Source organism: Poromitra crassiceps (assembly GCF_964638095.1).
Source record: "Poromitra crassiceps genome assembly, chromosome: 2".
In the NCBI taxonomy this organism is placed as follows: Eukaryota; Metazoa; Chordata; class Actinopteri; order Beryciformes; family Melamphaidae; genus Poromitra; species Poromitra crassiceps.
In genome coordinates, this window is record NC_139624.1 from 78131128 (window position 1) to 78151251 (window position 20124).

The 20124-nt window shown below is 43.3% G+C and overlaps 1 protein-coding gene across 1 annotated transcript in view; it reads right to left on the reverse strand.

Moving 5' to 3' along the window:
- LOC310800472 (retinol dehydrogenase 12-like) overlaps window positions 1–16190 on the reverse strand; it is a gene marked incomplete at both ends in the record, with an annotated part of 34997 nt that extends 18807 nt beyond the window's left edge. Inside the window, 4 exons of the mRNA XM_083663071.1 lie at window positions 9123–9186; window positions 13721–13897; window positions 15844–16007; window positions 16162–16190. Of these exons, the coding sequence (XP_083519197.1) occupies window positions 9123–9186; window positions 13721–13897; window positions 15844–16007; window positions 16162–16190 (434 nt within the window). The remainder of the gene's footprint in view (window positions 1–9122; window positions 9187–13720; window positions 13898–15843; window positions 16008–16161) is intronic.
- Between the last annotated feature and the right edge of the window lie 3934 nt (window positions 16191–20124).

Consider the following 20124-nt stretch of genomic DNA (forward strand, 5'->3'; position numbering starts at 1 on the left):
CGTGGTTAGAAATTTCCCTCAAAATGGAGAAATCTGGTCGATGCTGACAGAAAAATTAAACACTCATCATTCAGTCATCATAATGTTGACCCATAAATTCATTAACAACCACTGGGGATGGATGGGGGGGGGGGGGGGGGGGGGGGGGGGGTTCAACATGAACTAGTTCATTTGTGGAACTGTGAACAATAGTTCAAAATTCAAAATTGTTAACTATGAAGGTGAAGTAGCTCATTTTAATCTGTGTGAAGTCTGTGAACTTAACTTTGAGCTATCTCTTGTGAAGTGTGAACTTGCACAACACTGCTCCCAGGGTAGGGAATAAAAAGACAGACAACTTAGGAACATGGGTAAACTATTCTTCAATTAGCCTGAATAATAATAATAATAATAATAATAATAATAATAATAATAATAATAATAATAATAATAATAATAATAATAGTAATAGTAATAATAATAATAATAATAATAATAATAATAATAGTAGTAGTAGTAGTAGGCTAGTAGTCATACATTCCTAAGTTTTTCCACACAGTCTCATGCCGAATCTGGTGTCAGTTTAGTCTAAGCTCCTTAAAATTACTAACATTCTTCTGGCTGATTATCGCGCCACCTTCTAGCTTGCTTTGGTAGCAGTGTGAGTGTCTATGCTATTTGTTGTTTCTCCTCCTACCTGCAATACATTCTTCGTGAGAGTCCCAAACTCCACCTGATGAACAGTCCAGACACTTCAGGAACAACTGCCCGCCACATTTACCTCAGCTAGCTACAAGTTACACTGCAAACGGCTTTATCTCCTCTATCATCTCTGCCAGGTCTGCTCCAATCACGGGGCGAGCTGACGCATAATCGTCGGTGTTAATTGATACTCAAACTGCAAGCACAGGCTGCGAGTGTGCTGTGTGACTCCAGTGCTGCCTTCAAGTACTGTCGGAAATATTTAGAATTATGGCTTGAACGCACATGGCCAATGCGTACACATAAACCACTTGAGGAATGTAGAGGCACAATTAAAGGCACAAAGTCGAAGTGACAATTGGACATCAAGGATAGCCTATTTGTTTCCCCATCTTATTTCGCAGGAGCTGATCGTCATGAGAGAGCAGTGTTGGGCAAGTTACTTTCACAATGTAATAATAGCCTAGGCTACTACATATTAGGCTACTAGTTAGACTACTTTAATTTGAAAGTAATAAGTTACTTTACAATATTACTGTCTGTGTAGAGTAACTCGTTACTTATTACATTACTTTTGCATTACTTTCACCCAGTAGCAGAATTAGCCAACATCTCTGCCACGGAACCATGCCGAAAAATAATTTAAACAGTCATGAAGTCAGTGTAAACCGTCCAAAATTCTAAATGTTATCCCTTTCCTTTGCTATATTGTCACCTATAGTGGTTATTTGCATAAAACACAATTTGATTAGGAAATGATTGTATCTTTATTTAAATGTGCCTTGATTAAAAAAATTAACTACATTTGCTAAAAGTAGTATATTACATGTAATATATTACTTTTGTAATGAGTTGCCCCCAACACTGTGAGAGAGTGTGTGTGAGAGAGAGAGAGAGAGAGAGAGAGAGAGAGAGAGAGAGAGAGAGCAGGAGAACGGGAAATAATGAGGTCAGTGTGTAAAAGTAAAACAAAGAAGTAACTTAACATCATACACTGCTGTTACTGCCAATGGAATAGTGACTGAAATGGAATGAGTAGCTAGCCTAGCACAGTGGTTTTCAAAGTGGGGGCCGGGTCCCCCTGGCGGGCCGCCAGAGGGCACTGGGGGGGCCTCAGCAAATTCATGGAAATGCTTAAAAAACATCTTTATCAGGAAGGAAATGATTGTTATATGTGTTAATACTACTACAGTATAATAAATAAAGAATACAATATATGTTTTATTATATTTTATAATTATATTTAGTGTAGTATTAACAAATATAATTGACTCCTTTACTTCCACATAAAAATCATATTTGCCATGCCCATGTGTCTAATTGCCTGCCAGTCAAAACATCATCACATTCATTGTCATTTCACCCTGGTGTTGGCCTGGTCTGGAACAATGTGTAATGAAATATTGAATATTAAGAAATGACAAAAGATTTTAGATATGATTGTGTAATTATTAGGTTATTACATTAAGAAAAGTAAGGAAATATATTCTGAGGTTGTATGGATGTGATTTCTGACATTTTCAATAGTATTGTCAATGGGGTTTCTTTCTTTTTTTTTTATATTTTTGACAGGACAAGAATACAGCAATCAAAACATCACATTAATTTCAAATGACAAGTTCTCTGTCCCCTCTTTTTTCTTTTTTACACACTAACAACTTAACCACAACAAAAACAAAAACACAGGGGAGTATACCAAAATTATATCCACATCCACAGACATCTTCCCCCTTCTCAATACTAGGCTGCACACAGCCATTCGATACAATATAAACATAAGATACAAACATGGATGGACAACACAAAACATACACCATAGCAGACAAAAAAAAAAAGCCTTATTGTCTAAAATCTACCATTTACCTCTGAGTGTTACCAGCTCATCACATCAAGTGTCCACAAACTTCAAGCTACCGCTAGGAGCTGTGTGTGAAGCCAAGAATAAAAGCCCTGTACCAACTTCAAGTCTCCGGTTCCTTGGACGAATACCTGATTCGTTACACTGGTGTCAGCAAGTAAAGCGGTGTCGCCTCTGCGTCGGCCGAGAGGGGAGAGGGTGAGAAGGAACGGCAAAAGAGACTGTGTGTGGGACGGCTTTTGGGCTCGAGCGACCTAGCGGTAGTAGGTTAGCTACCAGGGGTGCTAACTACTAGCTGCTAAGAGCACCACGTGCGATGGTGCGCGGCGGAGAATGGCCGTCGGTGAATGGGAGGAAAGAGGAGCTGATGACGGGGATCAGCTCGGTGCTGGCGGGCATGGAAGCCCGTTTGTTGAAAGAAGTCAGACGGCTGGTGGAAGCGACTCCTGCCTGGGCAGTGGAGCTGATGCGGGCGCTGCGGGAAGTCATGCAGCGTGTGGACTTGATGAGCACAGAGGTAATGCAGCGGGGAGAATGGCCGGAGGAGCCGCAAAAGAGACTGTGTTGGACATGCGGGGAACCGGGGCACATAGCGAGGTGGTGTCGCAGCGGTCCCGGGGGAAAGACCAGGTATGCGGAGCAACGGTACTGGGGACAGCAGGGAGCCTGCTGGGCATGCGGTGCGTTGGGACACCTGGCCAGAGAGTGTCGAAAGGCTGTCGGGGACTGGAGGACAGCGGGAGAAGAGAGACGTGCGGGCGGCGGGCAGGTGAGACTCTGTTGGGGTTGCCGGTCGCCTGGGCACTTAGCCAGAGAGTGCACTGAGACTTTGGGGAATGGAGGAGACATGCAGCCGGGGGAGCAGCCGGAGCAACAGGCAGCGGAGCAGCGGAGCAGTGCAGAGCCAGTTATTCAGGGCAGGAGAGTGACGTTTGAGCCGGCCCAGGCTAGCTGCTCTGCATACCAGCCGGTAGAGGGGGACATTATCATCAGTGACGAGACCATCAGGAGAGCGGGGATTGTTTTGAACAGCCAGAGGGAAGAGAGAGACATCACCTGCAACGCTGTTACAGCCGGGGGAGCGACGCTCATGTCTCCGAGTGAGCGAGAGGGGTTACCGCCGGAGGAGCCGGCCCAACCTAGCCGCTACACCCCCCCCACGGTTGCTGTGCAGAAAGCCGAGGTGGAGATGGATGCCGGTGGTGTTCGCCCTGCTGCCCTGAAAACGTCGCCCCCTAAGGGAGGGGGACGGGAGGACGACTGTTATGGCCATCTGGGAGGTTGACGGGCATGAGTGGAGACGCAGGCAGGCGGAGGACGCGGATGTCGGTCCGGTGCTCGCGTGGGTGGCGGCCAGGCACACGGGGCCCCCTGTGGGGGAGATGCGCACGTGTTCCGGTGCCACGAGGGGGCTGTGGAGCATGTTTTCGGACCTGTATTTGACTGACTATGGGGTTTTGGCGAGGTTAGACCACGAAAAGGGGGAGTTCCAGAGGGTGGTGCCCAGCTACCTGCAGGAAGAAGTGTGCTGAAAAAGAAGAGACTATGTGGGGCATGAAAATGTTGATGATGTGAAGTAAAGAGAATTAAGTGGTGGTGGAACGAAAGAATTAAGTGGTGTAATAATAAGAGACTATGTGGGGGAATGCAAAAAATGTTATTGGGGTTGGTGTGTTTTGGTACAGGGGGATATGTGTGGGTTGTGGGCGTTGACTTATTGTTGGGCGGGGAATATGTAGCGATCCGGGGTTTGGCGTGTGGGGTGGTGTTTCCGTGTTTAGCTAGGAACTGATGTGTGTGGGTGTGTTCCTGGGGGGAACGGTGTGTAGGTAGCCATCCTGTCTCGTGGCAGGAGTCAGTCTGGATATGTGAGCGAGCTAGCTGGTCGTGTGTAGAGCTAGCAGCGAAGCTACCGCTAGGAGCTGTGTGTGAAGCCAAGAATAAAAGCCCTGTACCAACTTCAAGTCTCCGGTTCCTTGGACGAATACCTGATTCGTTACAATATGTTAAAGGGGGTAAAGCAGCTACGAGCAACTTTTTCGATTGTTATTAAACAGTCTAAATTTAATATCAATGCATCACATCTTACCTCTAATAGTAGATGAGACCAACGCAGAGTAGTCTCGTTTGAACCCCGAGTGTCTCTCTGTGGCCAGGGAAGATCAGGAAGTGAAATGAAACGGTTTGCAGCAGCCACTTCGGCCATAACCACAAAATAACTTCCAAAAAACCTGTTAGAATATAACGAGAGATGTTCGCGAGAGTATGCATGGCGTTCACATTGTTTATGCTATTGGTGCATTCCTTTATCGCAAAATAACTGGGATGTGGAGGCTAAATGACATCACATCCGTTTTGTTAGCGTTCCATTTGCAGAAAACTTGAGCTGGGAAGTTCACTGTTCATTGGTCAGATCCAGTCGCTAGCCAGGCTAGCCATTGTTAGCAATAACAATTGACAACATGGCATTTCGCGGCATTTTGCGCATATAAACACTGCAGCCTCATGTCACAGATAGAAGGGGGTCAGCTCGCCATTCCGAAGTGTTGGCATTCCGATCATTGACTTCTATGCTTTCGGAGAGGCGGCCCTTTTTATCTCCAAAAAATGTTTTGCCGAGAGGTTAGGTTCTGGGGGAGGTTAGGCTTAGGCGTGGGGGGTGGGAGAGGTTAGGTTTAGGGTTAGGGTCTGGGGGAGGGTTCTTTCGCAATGGCGAGACAGATCTCAATTTTGTCGGAATGCCGGTATTTCGGAGTGCCGACATTTCGGAATGCCGAGGTGTCCCCAGATAGAAGTTAGGCAGTGCTGTGTGTACAGCTGATTTAATGAGACACAAACAAAACAGAAGTGCTAAACAATATTACTACGATTACTACTACTGTTGTTGCGCGGCGCAGCCATCTTGGATTTTTGAGGTTGGGGCTGCCGAGGCTCCTACGAGTTTGGAATGGGAAATACCAGCTCTGATGACGTCACCGCCCAGCTCATGACCTTTGAAGTCGTACGATTACCAGTCCCCAGTTATAAAGGAATGCACAATATGTTGCTAGGCAGCGCGAACGGGGTAGGCAGGCAGCTGCGTTTCACTTCCGGGTTTCACTTCCGCGTTTATCCGGTCCGGCGGTAAGGAGAGAGAGAGAGAGAGCCCCCTGTTGACGTGAGTTTAGACAGACACAGACTTAATAATCATCTAAGGGAGCAATCTCCGATTCACACGGCTTTGGTCTCAGCTACTATTATAGGTAAGATGTGATGCATCAATATTGTAATTATACTGTTTAATAACAATCGAAAAAGTTGCTCGTAGCTGCTTTAAGTTTAATGGCATCCATTTGAATTTCCATGACTCTCTAATAGCTGGGGGACATATTTTCGAAACAGGCATTGCCTCTGACTTAGCCCAGTTAATTGTGTAAGTCAATGGGTTTTTAAGACATCTTGCAATAGGGGGGCCGCAGGAAAAGGCTAATGCTATTTGGGGGGCCTTGGTATGGTAACGTTTGGGACCGCCTGGACTAGCACACTGTTAGCTTGTGAGAGACCACATGATCAAGGTGAATAATTTAAACCATTTAAAGAGTTAAAATTCAGTTGTCTCACAGTAGCCTGGGACAAAAATGACATGTAAAAAATATTATCTTGAGCAACACTTCATATGATGCACAGAGAAATAGGCTAATAATACAATGCCAGATAAATGCTTAGTGAGTGGTAGGCAGTGATAACTCGATATCGGCTAAAACTCAACTAATGTTATAGGCCTACCCTTAACACCACCACCTGTACACCTGGATGGTATCGACCTAATTACAATGAGGCTATTTTTATACTAGCCTAGTAGTAGTGGTCATCATCATCATTCTATCAGCATAGGTCTATTTTTAGAGCCCTGCACAGGCCTAAAATTTAAACCCTAGCCCGACCCGGGCCCGAGACAATCAAGCCTGGCCTGGCCCGAGAATTCTCAGACCAAGCCCGTCATGAAGCCAGATTTATATATATATATATATATATATATATATATATATATATATATATATATATATATATATATATATATACATACATACATATACTGTATATACAGCCTAAACCTATTATGTTCAGTGTGATCAATTTTGAGTAGCTTATTATATCATCAACACCATTGCAAAACTTCTTAAGCATTACCAATATTAAATGTGTCGGTTCAAACAGTTTATCTGAAACATTTTTTATTTTATTTTTTTTACAGGAATCGGAGATATGCATGTAAGTAAGTAAATTTTATTTATATAGCACTTATCACAGAGAGGACTCACAAAGTGCTTCACAGGTTAAGAAACACAAAATAAACACAAAAATAGGACAATGCATACAACTGTAAAACGGTGAGATGGAGAAATAGCATACAGGATAGCAGGGTTACAGAGAAACGAAACATCAGGCCAGTCTAGGCAACAAATGCCTGTCTAAACAGAAAAGTTTTCAATTGCTTTTTAAAGATCTCAACTGAGGCCACGGCCCTCAAGACCGGTGGAAGAGCATTCCACAATCTAGGAGGAGCTACTGACTCAAAGGCTCGGTCACCTTTGGTTACGAGTCTGGTGCGGGGCACAACCAAAAGACCCTGGTCAGCAGATCTCAGTGACCTGCTGGGGACATGAGAATAAAGCAGGTCACACAAATATGGAGGTGCCTGACCATGCAAGGCTCTATAAGTAATGACCAGAACCTTGAACTGGATCCTGAAATTAACAAGAAGCCAGTGCAGGGAGGCCAGGACAGGGGTAATGTGACTAGACCTACTTGTCCTGGTCAGCAATCTGGCCGCAGCATTCTGGAGCAGTTGGAGGCGGTCCAGAGATGCCTTGCTGAGGCAAGTAAACAAAGAATTGCAATAATCTAAACGAGACGAAACAAAAGCATGTATGATCATTTCTAGCTCGTCGTGTGAAACAACAGACCTGAGCTTAGCTATGTTTCTAAGGTGGAAGAAACATGTACGGGACAGGGACTTGATGTGTTTATCCAGGTGCATAGCCTGATCGAAAATCACACCAAGATTTCTCAGGCTTGATCGCACATTCGAGCTAAGGGCCCCAATACAGTCAGCCACCTTAGCGGCAGGGGTGGTTCTAGGCCTTTTTTGGGTGGGCTTTAGCCCACCCAAAAATAGTCTCAGCCCACCCAAAAAAATAGAGGCAAAACCCCCCCTTTTTTTTCTCTCTCTCCAAATCCATGGTGGTCATTAGTAGCAGTTTCTGACTACACTCAATGCGCTGTGTGCGTGTTTCCCCCCCCCCCTCTATGTTCTTAGGGTGGGCTGAGACAAAAATTTAGGGGGGTTCAGCCCACCCGAAAAGTTTCTAGAACCGCGGCTGCGCAGGCGCTCCCTCCTCCATCTATCTGTCTAATCCCACATCACTTCACACAGGTCACACACACAGTACAGCAGCGAAGTGGTCCTCCACAGTCCACACAATCGTTCTCCCCACTCATGATCAATGAAACTGTGAGGTGAGCATTGAGTAGTCAGAGTCGTTATAGTAGTTACTTAATTAGCGCATATTGATATGCAAATTAGCACGTAACGTTGTTTCGTAGGCTAAACAAAATAACTTGTCGCTGTGCCTGCCATACAAACAGGTGGACTGGAGGAAGGTAGGTAGGCTACCATGGCGCCAGCCATGTCATGCTAGCTCGCAGTAAAGCGGGTGTAAATGGATGCAATGTTTTTTGAGAAACATATTTTCAAACGGGTCCCTTGTTATCTGAATGAAATTAAGCCCTTCAGAATCGAAACTCCTGCTTTAGTGCTTACACTATATTATTATCTTGTCGGAATATTATTCCAGCCAATAAGTTAGGAAGTTCCCTTTTGATTTAATTTTACTTTTGTTTTGCCTACAAAGCAAAATGTTACTTTACTTGAAACTCCCCTGAAGTGATTTTGGTATTATTTATGCAAGCATAATTCTACCATATAGTAACCTGTATGCAGAATTATATATAGTATATATAGGGAAACAATTATTTTTTCATCGCTGTAAAACCACAGAACGGTAAATAAGATATTGATGTGTGTAGTTCTTCATAGATCTAGTCTCTTCATTTTGATCTCAAAGTGCGCCAGTTTGATCCATTTTTACTTGAAACTGTATAAAATTTTCTTCCGGGGGGGCATGCTTTGGGTGGGCTGAGCCCACCCAAAGCTGTGATGCTAAAACCGCCCCTGGCGGCAACATTATCAGGAGCAACAATCAATACCTCGGTTTTATCGGCATTTAGCTGAATAAAGTTGCTGGCTAGCCAATCCTTAATTGCACATAAACAGTCATATAAAACAGTAAAATGATCCGTCCTGTCAGGGTTAAAAGAAAAACACAGCTGAATATCATCAGCATAAAAATGATAAGTAATACCCTTAAAACGGCTAATAATGAGTCCTAACGGGAGCATATAAAGGGTGAAAAGAAAAGGACCCATTATCGAGCCCTGGGGCACCCCACATGATAAGGGGACAGACTTAGACCTATGAGGGCCCACAGCTACAGAGAAACTCCTATCCGAAAGATGAGAAGAAAACCAATCCAGGGCGCACCCTGAGATGCCCACCCACTCTCTGAGCCGGTCGATCATGATGCGATGATCCACAGTAGCAAAAGCTGCGTTCAGATCAACAGCACCAGAACAGAACATTTACCAGCATCAGAGGCCATCAATAAATCGTTGGAGACTCTAAGGAGAGCTGTCTCTGTAGAGTGTTTCTGACGGAAACCGGACTGAAAATGATCTAAAATATTATGGTTGTAGCCTATGATTAAGCTGATTAAGCTGCAATTATGCAATTAAGCTGCTGGCAGCTTAATTGATTCTGCACTTGCACTGAAACTTCCCTGCAACAAGTTCAATTTTACAGTCAAGTCAAGTTTATTTGTATAGCACATTTCATACACAGAGGCAATTCAAAGTGCTTCACATAAAATGGTTGACAAGAAAACAAAGGAATAAAATAAGAGAATAAAATGGACATTTAAAAGCATCACAACAAAACTTTAAGAAAGAGCATAAAAAGTGCATTAAGCAACAGGCGCAGCAGTTACAAAAAGAGTTAAAAACTTATAGAGGACTCATTGTGCTTGGAAGTATAGTCTCAGCTCCCGAGCAGGTGTGTGTGTGTGTGTGTGTGTGTGTGTGTGTGTGTGTGTGTGTGTGTGTGTGTGTGTGTGTGTGTGTGTGTGTGTGTGTGTGTGTGTGTGCGTGCGTGCGTGCGTGCGTGCGTGCGTGCGTGCGTGCCAGGCAGACAGTGTCTGTATAGCCTAAAACATTTGTTTTATAATCAAATTGTTAATTTCTTAAATTAGTTTTTTTGATTGGTATGCCTGCCTATGATATTATATTTATGTCTATTATTATGTGTTATATATTCTATTCATGTCCCAAAGCTATATAAAAAAAGGGGGGGGGCAAGGTCCGGGCCCGACCCGGCCCCGGCCCCTTATTATCATGGTCATGTAACATTGCCTGCTGGCCACTTGAGGTCCTCCCAGGTCAAGTTAGCAGCCCCACTGCCTATCCAATTGCAACATGCTTAATCGAGAGAGAAAATAACTAATCTTGCCAGTAGAATGATTACTTACTTTACTTATGCCTGACACCCCTCCAGGGGTATAGGAAGTCGACAGGTAGAATGATTAATAATAAGACAATAAGCCATTTTTGCAGCAATGATTTTTTTTAAATGAGTTGGCAGCAGAGATATTCACTGCTATACTCAGCAGTTCAAACACAGTCTCTTAGAAAATTGTGAAATAGTAACATTGGTCCACAGCCAAAAATGTTTCTATTTCACAATTTTCTGAATGGGAGTTTTACAGGGGTGGGAGGTTAGGTTTAGGCATGGGCCGTGGGGGTGGGCTGGGCCGGATTATCCATATATCGCATCGGGCGAGTGCCCGGGGGCACCTGTCAATTTGTCTTGTTGGGGGGGCACCACACATTCAAATTAAATGTTTTATAAGCTTTGTCATATTTTCTTTATTATGCCTACTCCACGGCTGAAATTAATCATTAATACTAAAAGAATATATGCATAATAATGAGAAAGAGTGCGGCGAGAGAAAACCTGTTAACTGGAAGAACTGCTAAGAAAAGGTAGGCTGAAAACTACTTCCCAAACAAGTGTGTTCACCACAGTCAGGCTTTTCTTAACCCTCCCTGTTGACTGCGGGTGAGATATCTTCACAAGTTAAATATCTCACCCTGTTACTAACTACTGTACACTAAAGGCCAATTTATACTTCGTCTCTCGACACCTTTGAAACCGTCGCCAACAGAAATTAGGTCTTTGTCGACACTTTTAAGTGTCACCGAGAAGTGTCTCTTACCAAGTGAAATTTCTAATGTCGGTGACTACGTCACATAGTGTTGCGCAAGCGTGATTGGCTAGATAGAAGCCACGCACACTTGACTTCCTTGTTTTGGTTTTCGCTGTATTGAAAACGATTGAAATTAATATGAAAACGTGTCCCCGCTATTTTTATCGGCCTGTCCTGGATGTATGACTTAGTGAAAAGCACAAAGAACACCTGACCAACTTCCCAGAGAGAGAGACGTGGTGAGTTGTGTGTCAGTTTGCAGGGACAGCACTGTTTATGTCCGACGTGGTTAACCATAAATGCAACATGATGGGCGACACTTTCTTTTTTGTCGGCGACCATGTGTTGAACAACACTTTCCAATAAGTATAAATTAGGCTTAAGGGTGAGAGATTGTTATCACAACTTGAAAGAGTGAAGACCAAACTGGTCAAGTTGATGTTTGTGGAAAGGTTTTCACTTTGAACTGGACTTGGTTTGTGATGCTTATAACAACCATAACGAATAGACTACGCATTGCAATATTCAGTGGGCCACACTATCTGATGACGGTCTGAAAAAATAAATACAGAGCAGTTGGTTCGTTTTTACACCAACTTTGCCAGCTGGCGGTGTTTGGACCTTCAAGCCAATCACAGTGCTTAAAAACTCGAGGCCCACCAAGCCAGGCACAGTTTAGTCTGAGCCATGGACCTGACAGATTGTGTTGTGAAATAATCAACAAGGATGGTTGGTGTCCGGCTGATTGTGGTGGGCTGGTCTGGACTAAAGTCCAGGTTCAGCCCATGGTCTCAATGTGCTGCTGCTTTCATCTTCTGCAGGTCCCACTGTCACATCAACTCACCTGAAGTGACTGCTTGCTACAGTTTTTGAGCTTGCCGTTGGTGGTATGTTATGGAGCCGTGTCTGTCGTGCTGAAGTTGCATTAGATCTCTGTAATGTTTGTTTGTTTTAAGTCATGCTCTGTAATGGTTTTGCATTTAGTCTTCATTCAGGCCTTTGAACAATGATGATGTTAAAGTCGAGCTGAACCCAAGAATGACTTTTCTTTTCTTTTAGTTCAAATACCTGGGTATGCAGTGCACCTATTTAATAATGTATGCAAAACAAATCACAACAATCTAATTTCTTTAGTTTTTCACACTTTTTCACATCAAAAGTTCGTTTTTCAAGATTTCATTGATAACAGTAATTTACAGTTTGCTGACATCACCCAGTACTATCAAATTTCTACCCCATTTCAACCAATCATATCACGACATGCAGCTGTCAATCAAATCTTCATTTCTGGATAATTTTCTCTTCCAAAAGAAAGATAAAATGGCGCCTAGTGCCTGTCATCTGGCAGAATTCCTATCCCATAAACTAACTACTAACTTGGCCAATTGTTAGAAACATGGATAAAAAACAAAAACTATAATCTCTAAGAATGCAAAGAAATGTAACTGGCTCGTTAAAACGCGCATTCCAGGGATATCGTATCGTTATAGCAGCGATAATGGCGCGTGCATCCGAGAGCTTGGTTGTCAGGGGTCGCACTTCGTAGATTCCAGGCCGACGTGCTGCACTCTTCGCTCGGCAACACGAAGGCAGCTGGCTGCCTGCGGGTCGCTGAGCTCCACTCAGCCACTCAGCCTCCCGTCAAAAGGCTCTTCCCGAGGGGAGCGCCACAACACACTAAATCGCACTCGATTTGGAGGCGGAACACGCCAGGATTGGCCAAAGCCCAATCCAGTCCCCAGAATTGTCAAATAAAATCATCGACATGATACTATGACCCGCCTCTCAACCTGTCATCTTAGACAAACTATGTTTTCAGTCTGAAACGGACTCATTATGCACGTGACGAACAGGTTCAGTTCGACTTTAACAATGAATTTTAGCATGGTGTCTTTGATATGAGTTGCATTCAGTATTTCTGTGTGTAAAGCCTACAATGGCATTTGCAGGCTCAGGTCAATCTATGGTGCTAAAGTAACTTGTTGTTGGGTAGCATGATCTTACATTGTCTGCAGTATGTCTGTGTTGAGCTGTATTGTTCAAGTTAATGTAAATTCATGCTCTTTATTGGCAAAGTCAATTTAACCTTTTTTGCATGTCAAATTGATGAAATGAAGGAGGGCACTTCAAGTGACGTCACCCTAGGGCACCAGTGTTAATCCGGGCCTGGGGGTGGGAGATGTTAGGTTTACGGTTAGGGTGTGGGCCAGAGCCATGTATATAGAAGAGTCGCAACATCTCCATTCACTCCAGTGGACCAGTTTTTTTTACTCTCAAGAGTTCCAGGAAGTAAGGTCCTGGATTAAGCAGCACTGTTGAGTTGCAGCAAAATGGACAGTTTGTGTTGTACTTTGAATTTTCTTTTTTTTTTTTTTTTTTTTTTTTTAAGAATCAAATTGTACATTGTCAGCTTTATTTTAGCATTCAAAAGTAGCGCAAGACCCTTTCCTGGCTGTTCATTGGCTAATGAGTCACGCACTTAGGTCCTCCGCTCATGCCACTATCTCTAAATTGCTCTGGTCTGGACTATAGGGTTAGGCGTGGGGGGTGGGAGAGGTTAGGTTTAGGGTGGGAGAGGTTAGGTTTAGGGTTAGTGTCTGGGTTAGGGTTAGACATGGGGTGTGGGAGAGGAGGCCCAGGGGTCTCCACCCCACCCCCACCCCTGAAGGGGGTCTCCCTGATTAGGCCTAATCAAATGGGAACCCATTGGCACATGTGCTATGTTTTTATTTGTCAAGTGATGTTTGCTTTTGAGCTGATGTGATTTTTGAGGGGGGGAAAAATCAGGATTTGTGTTCCTGTGCTAATACAGCAAACTGACTTGTAGTATCGGGTGCTTGGGAGTGACGGCACAGTAGATAGTGTTGCAGGCTCTGCCGGGGGGGCTTGACCAGGAAACTGAACCTCTTGACTATGTCCTGCAGGGGGCTCCTGATGTGTCTCATCAGGTCAGTGTTCACCATGCCTGGGTCCACTGAGTAAGACATCACACCTAGAACTGGAGGCATAAGGGCAGATTAGGTGAGATGCCTGCAAACAGGAGTTGGCGATGCGGGTTGGGGTGGATTCAATGTTCCTATTCTATCTCAATCTATTGTGTTGTTCCATTCAAAATTAACAAAATATAACCCTCAGCAATAACCAGAGAACAACATACAAACATACAAACATAAAAACACAACATATTTATGGACTGATTACGTAATACAAGGAAGTCAATAAATACACAGACTCACTCACTATCAGCTAATAACTATTAGTTTAATTTATTTAGCTATATTAACCCTAACAAGTTAATTTGTTACCATGCCATTTCTGACCAGCCTTCTGCCACATTAACATTTTCCATTTTTGAAGATAATTCCTCTAACTACCACTATTAATGAATTGATGTAGGCTAATAGTCAAAGATTCAAGACCCATTGTCTTATGTATAAATACAAAACAAAATAGTCAAACTAATGATATTTTAGTTAGGGTACTGTATAAACAGTGTTGGGGGTAACTCATTACAAAAGTAACATATTACATGTAATATATTACTTTTAGCAGTAACTCAGTAATATAACTTATTACTTATAGGATTTCAGTAATATTATACCAGTTACTTTGTCAAGTAACTCAAGTTACAAATTGAGTTACATTTGAAGGACATATTTCTAAAAGATACAATCATTTCCTAATCAAACTGTGTGTTTTTATGCAAATAACCACTATAGATGACAATAAGAAAGGAAAATAATAACATTTAGAATTTTGGACTGTTTACACTGACTTCAAGGCGGTTGAAATTATTTTTCTGGATGTTCTGGGGTGGCGATGTCATTCTGCTGCTGCTGTTGTTTTGGTGAAAGTAATGCAAAAGTAGTGTAATAAGTAATGAGTTACTCTACACAGAAAGTAATATTGTAAAGTAACTTATTACTCTCAAATGAAAGTAACTAGTAATATGTAGTATATTACATTTTGAAAGTAACTTGCCCAACACTGTGTATAAATGGCCTAAATAAACAAGCACAAATAATTTGAAGCCCATGGCACAGTGGTCTGGCCATTCAGCCTTATGGCACTTTAGGCAATGTTTTGGGGAGTGTCTCAACAACACGGCTAACTGTTTTCAACATGGAAAATGGTTATACCCCTAACACCCCTTGAACCACGACTCTCTACGACCTGCCTACGACCTCGCTCCGATTTTCCTATCGTTAGCTACTACGACCCCTTTTCCCTAGCCTGTCCCGTCCCTTCCTTCACCACGCCCCCTCCCACCACCCAGATACACCTAGAACCCCCCCACCCCTCAAACCTCCACTTTCTAGGACCTTCCTATCCCTAGCCCCGCCCCCTTCATGTCCATGAGTGACTGACGTGAGGGTCCTGACTTCTGCATCTTCTGACTCTGGCGTTGCCTGCTGCCAGCACCATGGGAAAAACACAATACATGTAAGCTTGTACAATGCACATACAAACAGATGAACACAAACACATACAGTATTCATATTCATATAGACCTACACAAAGGTGCACAGTCACTCACACACGTAAAACCTGTCAATATTTCTTGTGTCCTACATCTTGTAATCATTGCTCGTATTGCATGAAAATAATCTCCGGAGAAATTACTCCATCCACAGAGAGAACTAAAGACAAGAGCAATGGTGATTTCTTCAAGAAAGTTCCACACAAACATGTTGCTCCTTGCCCTGTTTAGTTTCTGCCCCCAGAGCGCTTGTGGTTGAGGCATGAGACTCCCAATCTGGCATGAGACGAAGATCCATTTGTGTTACGCACACAAAAAAGAGAGAAGAGTACAGAAAACTCTCTCTCCATCTCTGGCCGCCCCACACACACACACACACACACACACACACACACACACACACACACACACACACACACACACACACACACACCCCTTTTGGCCAGCTCTCTGGTGAACAGAACGATGGCCATGCGTAGGCCCGGAGTGGGTGGTAGCCCCGCCCCTCTCATCGCTCAGGTCATCAAAGTGGATCTTGCCCATGGCGTGGGCTGACGATGACACGTTGACCCGGGACAGGCCGAGTGCTTCAGCAGGTCCAGCAACAGCAAGGTCAGGAAGACATGACCTGGAGAGGGATGGAACAGAGTAGAGGTTGAGAGAAAGTATACGAAAGTGAATGGTGATAGAGAGATGAATGAAGAGAAAGAGAGGAAAAGTACTGAGAACTAGAGTTGCATCAATTAAAAAAATTGGGGGGATTGGCCCATTAGTCAACTTACCCATTATAAGATGAAGACACCAAAGTCATGCTGTCTCTACTCTCTACTAGATGTTTGCAATCTCCATAGAATCCTGCGTTCCTCTAACAGTTTTGCCTCTTACCCAAGTGATTGACTCCAAACTGCATCTCATATCATCCCAGCAAACAGCCACACCTGCACTGGTGAAGAGCCTTCTCAGCTGGGAAACAAAATGGCTGTTACCTGTATTACACATTATTTTTGAATTTATCAGTGTAACATTGTAGGGAATATCAGACTTGCAGCTTTCAGTGTTTCAGAACTGTCTACTGAGATTATGTAAAGTTACTCACACACACACACACACACACACACACACACACACACACACACACACACACACACACACACACACACACACACACACACACACACACACACACACACACACAAGTTTACAATTGTCATTGTGACAGTTTTTTTTATGGTGGACCATGACTTACTTCACTGTTCAGTTCTGGGGTACTTTTGTGAGAAATTATTCTGATTTTTTTTTAAATAAGTTGATAAGACTAAAAATGTTTTTCATATTGCTACCCTGAAGCACCATGATCACAATTCATAGTAGTGGCTCACCCCCCCCCCCCCCCCTCCCCCAGTTCACCTCTCTTGCCTTGCCTGTCTGTAGCTATCTCTTTGTTAACATCACTGTTGGCTCTTCTCCCAACATTTCTGCCTAGTTTATTGGTTTTCAAACTCATTAATTCACCTCTAATAAATGACTATTTCATGCTTGGGCAAGCTGATTAGTATAAAAACAACCGTTGCCATTGCCATGCAGACACTCTGAGTCACAATGAAGAAATTTCTGACAGTAACCAAGAGTCTATAATAATCCATCATGAATATGAGTCTGCAGCACGCACATCCAAACCAAAGAGGGCAAAGTGCTGAGCCCAAAGTGAGCAAATCATTCAAATAAACTGCTTTCACACTGCAGGGCTCCAATGTCCACACAGTCATTGCACCAAGACACTATAATCCATCACAACCATATTTTCCCCTTTCTCTCTCTTTAAACTTGCAGCTCAGTGTGCCTCTCCTGGCCAGATCTCCTGAGATTTGAGAGCCCCCTCATTTCATCAACATTGCTTCAAGACAGTTCCAGGGATATGAGAGAGAGAGAGAGAGAGAGAGAGAGAGAGAGAGAGAGAGAGAGAGAGAGAGAGAGAGAGAGAGAGAGAGAGAGAGAGAGAGAGAGACATTTGGTTTAGTCTGGTTGGGAAATGGGAAGACGCCACCATGTACATTACAAGTACCCTTTTGTTGGAAGTAATTTACTGAAACCAATCAATTAAGGCAGTGTTTCCTTAAACTTAAGGTCTCTTCCTGGGGGGCTGCTAGATCAGTGGTTCTCAAATTCTTTCACATGAAGGACCCCTAAACTGACAAAGATTAGACCCCCATTTGATATGATTTTTTTTAAACTTATGAATTGGAATTATAGTTCAAATAAATGACCCCCCTTTTGGCTGGGGACCCCCTGGAACCCCCTCAAGGACCCCTGGGGGTCCCCAGACCCCCATTTGAGAACCACTGTGCTAGATGACCAAATAAAAGTGCTAATCAACCTTTGAATTAAACTCAACGTGTCTTTTTGTTTTCCTCAAAATCCAGGAGGTGATGCAAGTGATGCAAGATGAACATTTGGGTAATGCTACTGGATAATACTGACAGTGAAAATGATTATTCACCTTGCTGGCATAGTGCAAGTATCCCTGCCTGTCTGCATCCACTCTTTTCAAACACATCACATTTCTGCTGTAACATCACATGCTTGAGTTTGACCTCACAGCAGAGAAGTCAAGAGGTCCAAGTATTTACTTCAGTTGAGCCACTGATTGAATGAGCTCAAAGAACCAGCTGCACTGGAAATTGACTTATCTTTACAGCAGTAGGCCTGCCAGAAATTCAAGTGTCTAACTGTCTATGCAGAAAAATCTCATGCAGGTGAAATTCAAAACCTGGATCCACAGGTGAGACGAATGCAGTTTCACAATAATGGATTTTCTGGTGGTTTCCACAGGAAGGCCGAGGCTATCACCTGGCTGTATCTGCTGGTGTTGGGTGAAAGTAAGTGGTACTCCATGCTGATCTGGGGTGAGTTTTAGAGTTTGTCCAAACATGGATATGATTTGAGTCAGTGCTCAAAGGCAACTTAAGTTAAGTTATCCTTTTATTTATCCCCATGGGGAAATTCATCCTCTGCATTTGACCCATCTTCTACTAGGAACCTTCCTAGAACTAGGAGCAGTGGGCAGCCACAGTGCAGCGCCCGGGGACCAACTCCAGTTCTTTTGCCAGTGCCTTGGTCAGGGGCACTGACAGGAGGGAGGGGCCCCTGGGACAAAATCTTATCAAATGGGGGTCCGTGGATTAATTTGTGACAGTTTAGGGGTCCTTGATGTGAAAATGTTTGAGAACCACCACTGCAATGTTTGTTTTTTGTGCATCAAGCATTTTCTTTATTGTGGCCGGGGCTTCAAAAGGGGTCACGGTTGTTTCTCTCGGGAGGACAAGAGTGCTAGAATGTTTTAATGAGCCCAATAGGGGAGAGTGGGGTGAGTTGTGCCACTTTTTACTTGAGGTGTCTTTAAAGTGAGGGCATGACAGTAATGCCTCCAACTACAATATGTAAATATATTTCAGGATGTTGTGCACCACTGGGAACACTCCCTTTGGATCTTAAATAAACTGTTAAAAAAATATGGCTATTCTTAAAAAAGTGGTCTCTTGGCACAACTTGCCCCCGGTGCGGGGTAAGTTGTGCCTTTGGAGAGAATACTTTGGGGTAAATTGTGCCATTGATTACTGAAGTAAAACAGAACATTTTCATCTCATATACTGTAATGCTATATCAAAGCAAGACAAAATAAAGATAACACTAAAGTCCAGTGTTCTATAACAGGGTTAAACAGGCTAAACGGTAGCAGCAGTTGACCTACATATTTAACATTTTCAGAAATAAAAATTATGTTCAAAATGAACAAAATCAACTATCACAGAGCCAGGCTACACTTGCCAATACTGCATGGGAAGACAGTTTAATTGGACCCCTAATTTACACATTAGAGCCACAGACTCTCCATTTAATGAGATTTTGTCTTTGGGACCAAAATCGGAGAACATTTGTGTTGTCTAATTGTGTTAACTTCTAGTAAATGAAGAGGAAGTCCGCACACTGTGTTGAAGCTCCAGCGACCACAAGTTTAATTAAAGTAGATACAACGTTTCGACCCCTTCAGGTCTTCATCAGGTATGAAAAGTGCAGACATAGGCAGGTTAAAATAGGGAGCCAACAATCAAATTCCAGCTGTGTCGGGGATAATGGACACACCCCTCCATCTTAAGGGGACAGGCCACAAAAGGTATAATGAGTAGAAAAATAGAGAATCATTCATTTTAGTGACAATATGTAATGACATAATGTAGCACAATGCAGTTTTAAGAGGCAAATGAGCCAATGGACTAATTATAGGTAGTACATGGGTGTATTTGGGATCCCAAAAAAGACACATTAGGAAATAGAGCAATAATTTTACAGGCTCCAAATAGACATTACTCAAAGCCTAGATGCACAGATCAAAATGAATGATTCTCTATTTTTCTACTCATTATACCTTTTGTGGCCTGTCCCCTTAAGATGGAGGGGTGTGTCCATTATCCCCGACACAGCTGGAATTTGATTGTTGGCTCCCTATTTTAACCTGCCTATGTCTGCACTTTTCATACCTGATGAAGACCTGAAGGGGTCGAAACGTTGTATCTACTTTAATTAAACTTGTGGTCGCTGGAGCTTCAACACAGTGTGCGGACTTCCTCTTCTTTTATGGTGTGTATTTTTGAGTCCAGCACCTGTAAATTTTCACGGAGATGTGCGTGCTTCCCTTTTTGTTCTAACTTCTAGTAAATGACCACACCTGGTGGTCCCGGATGGCACTT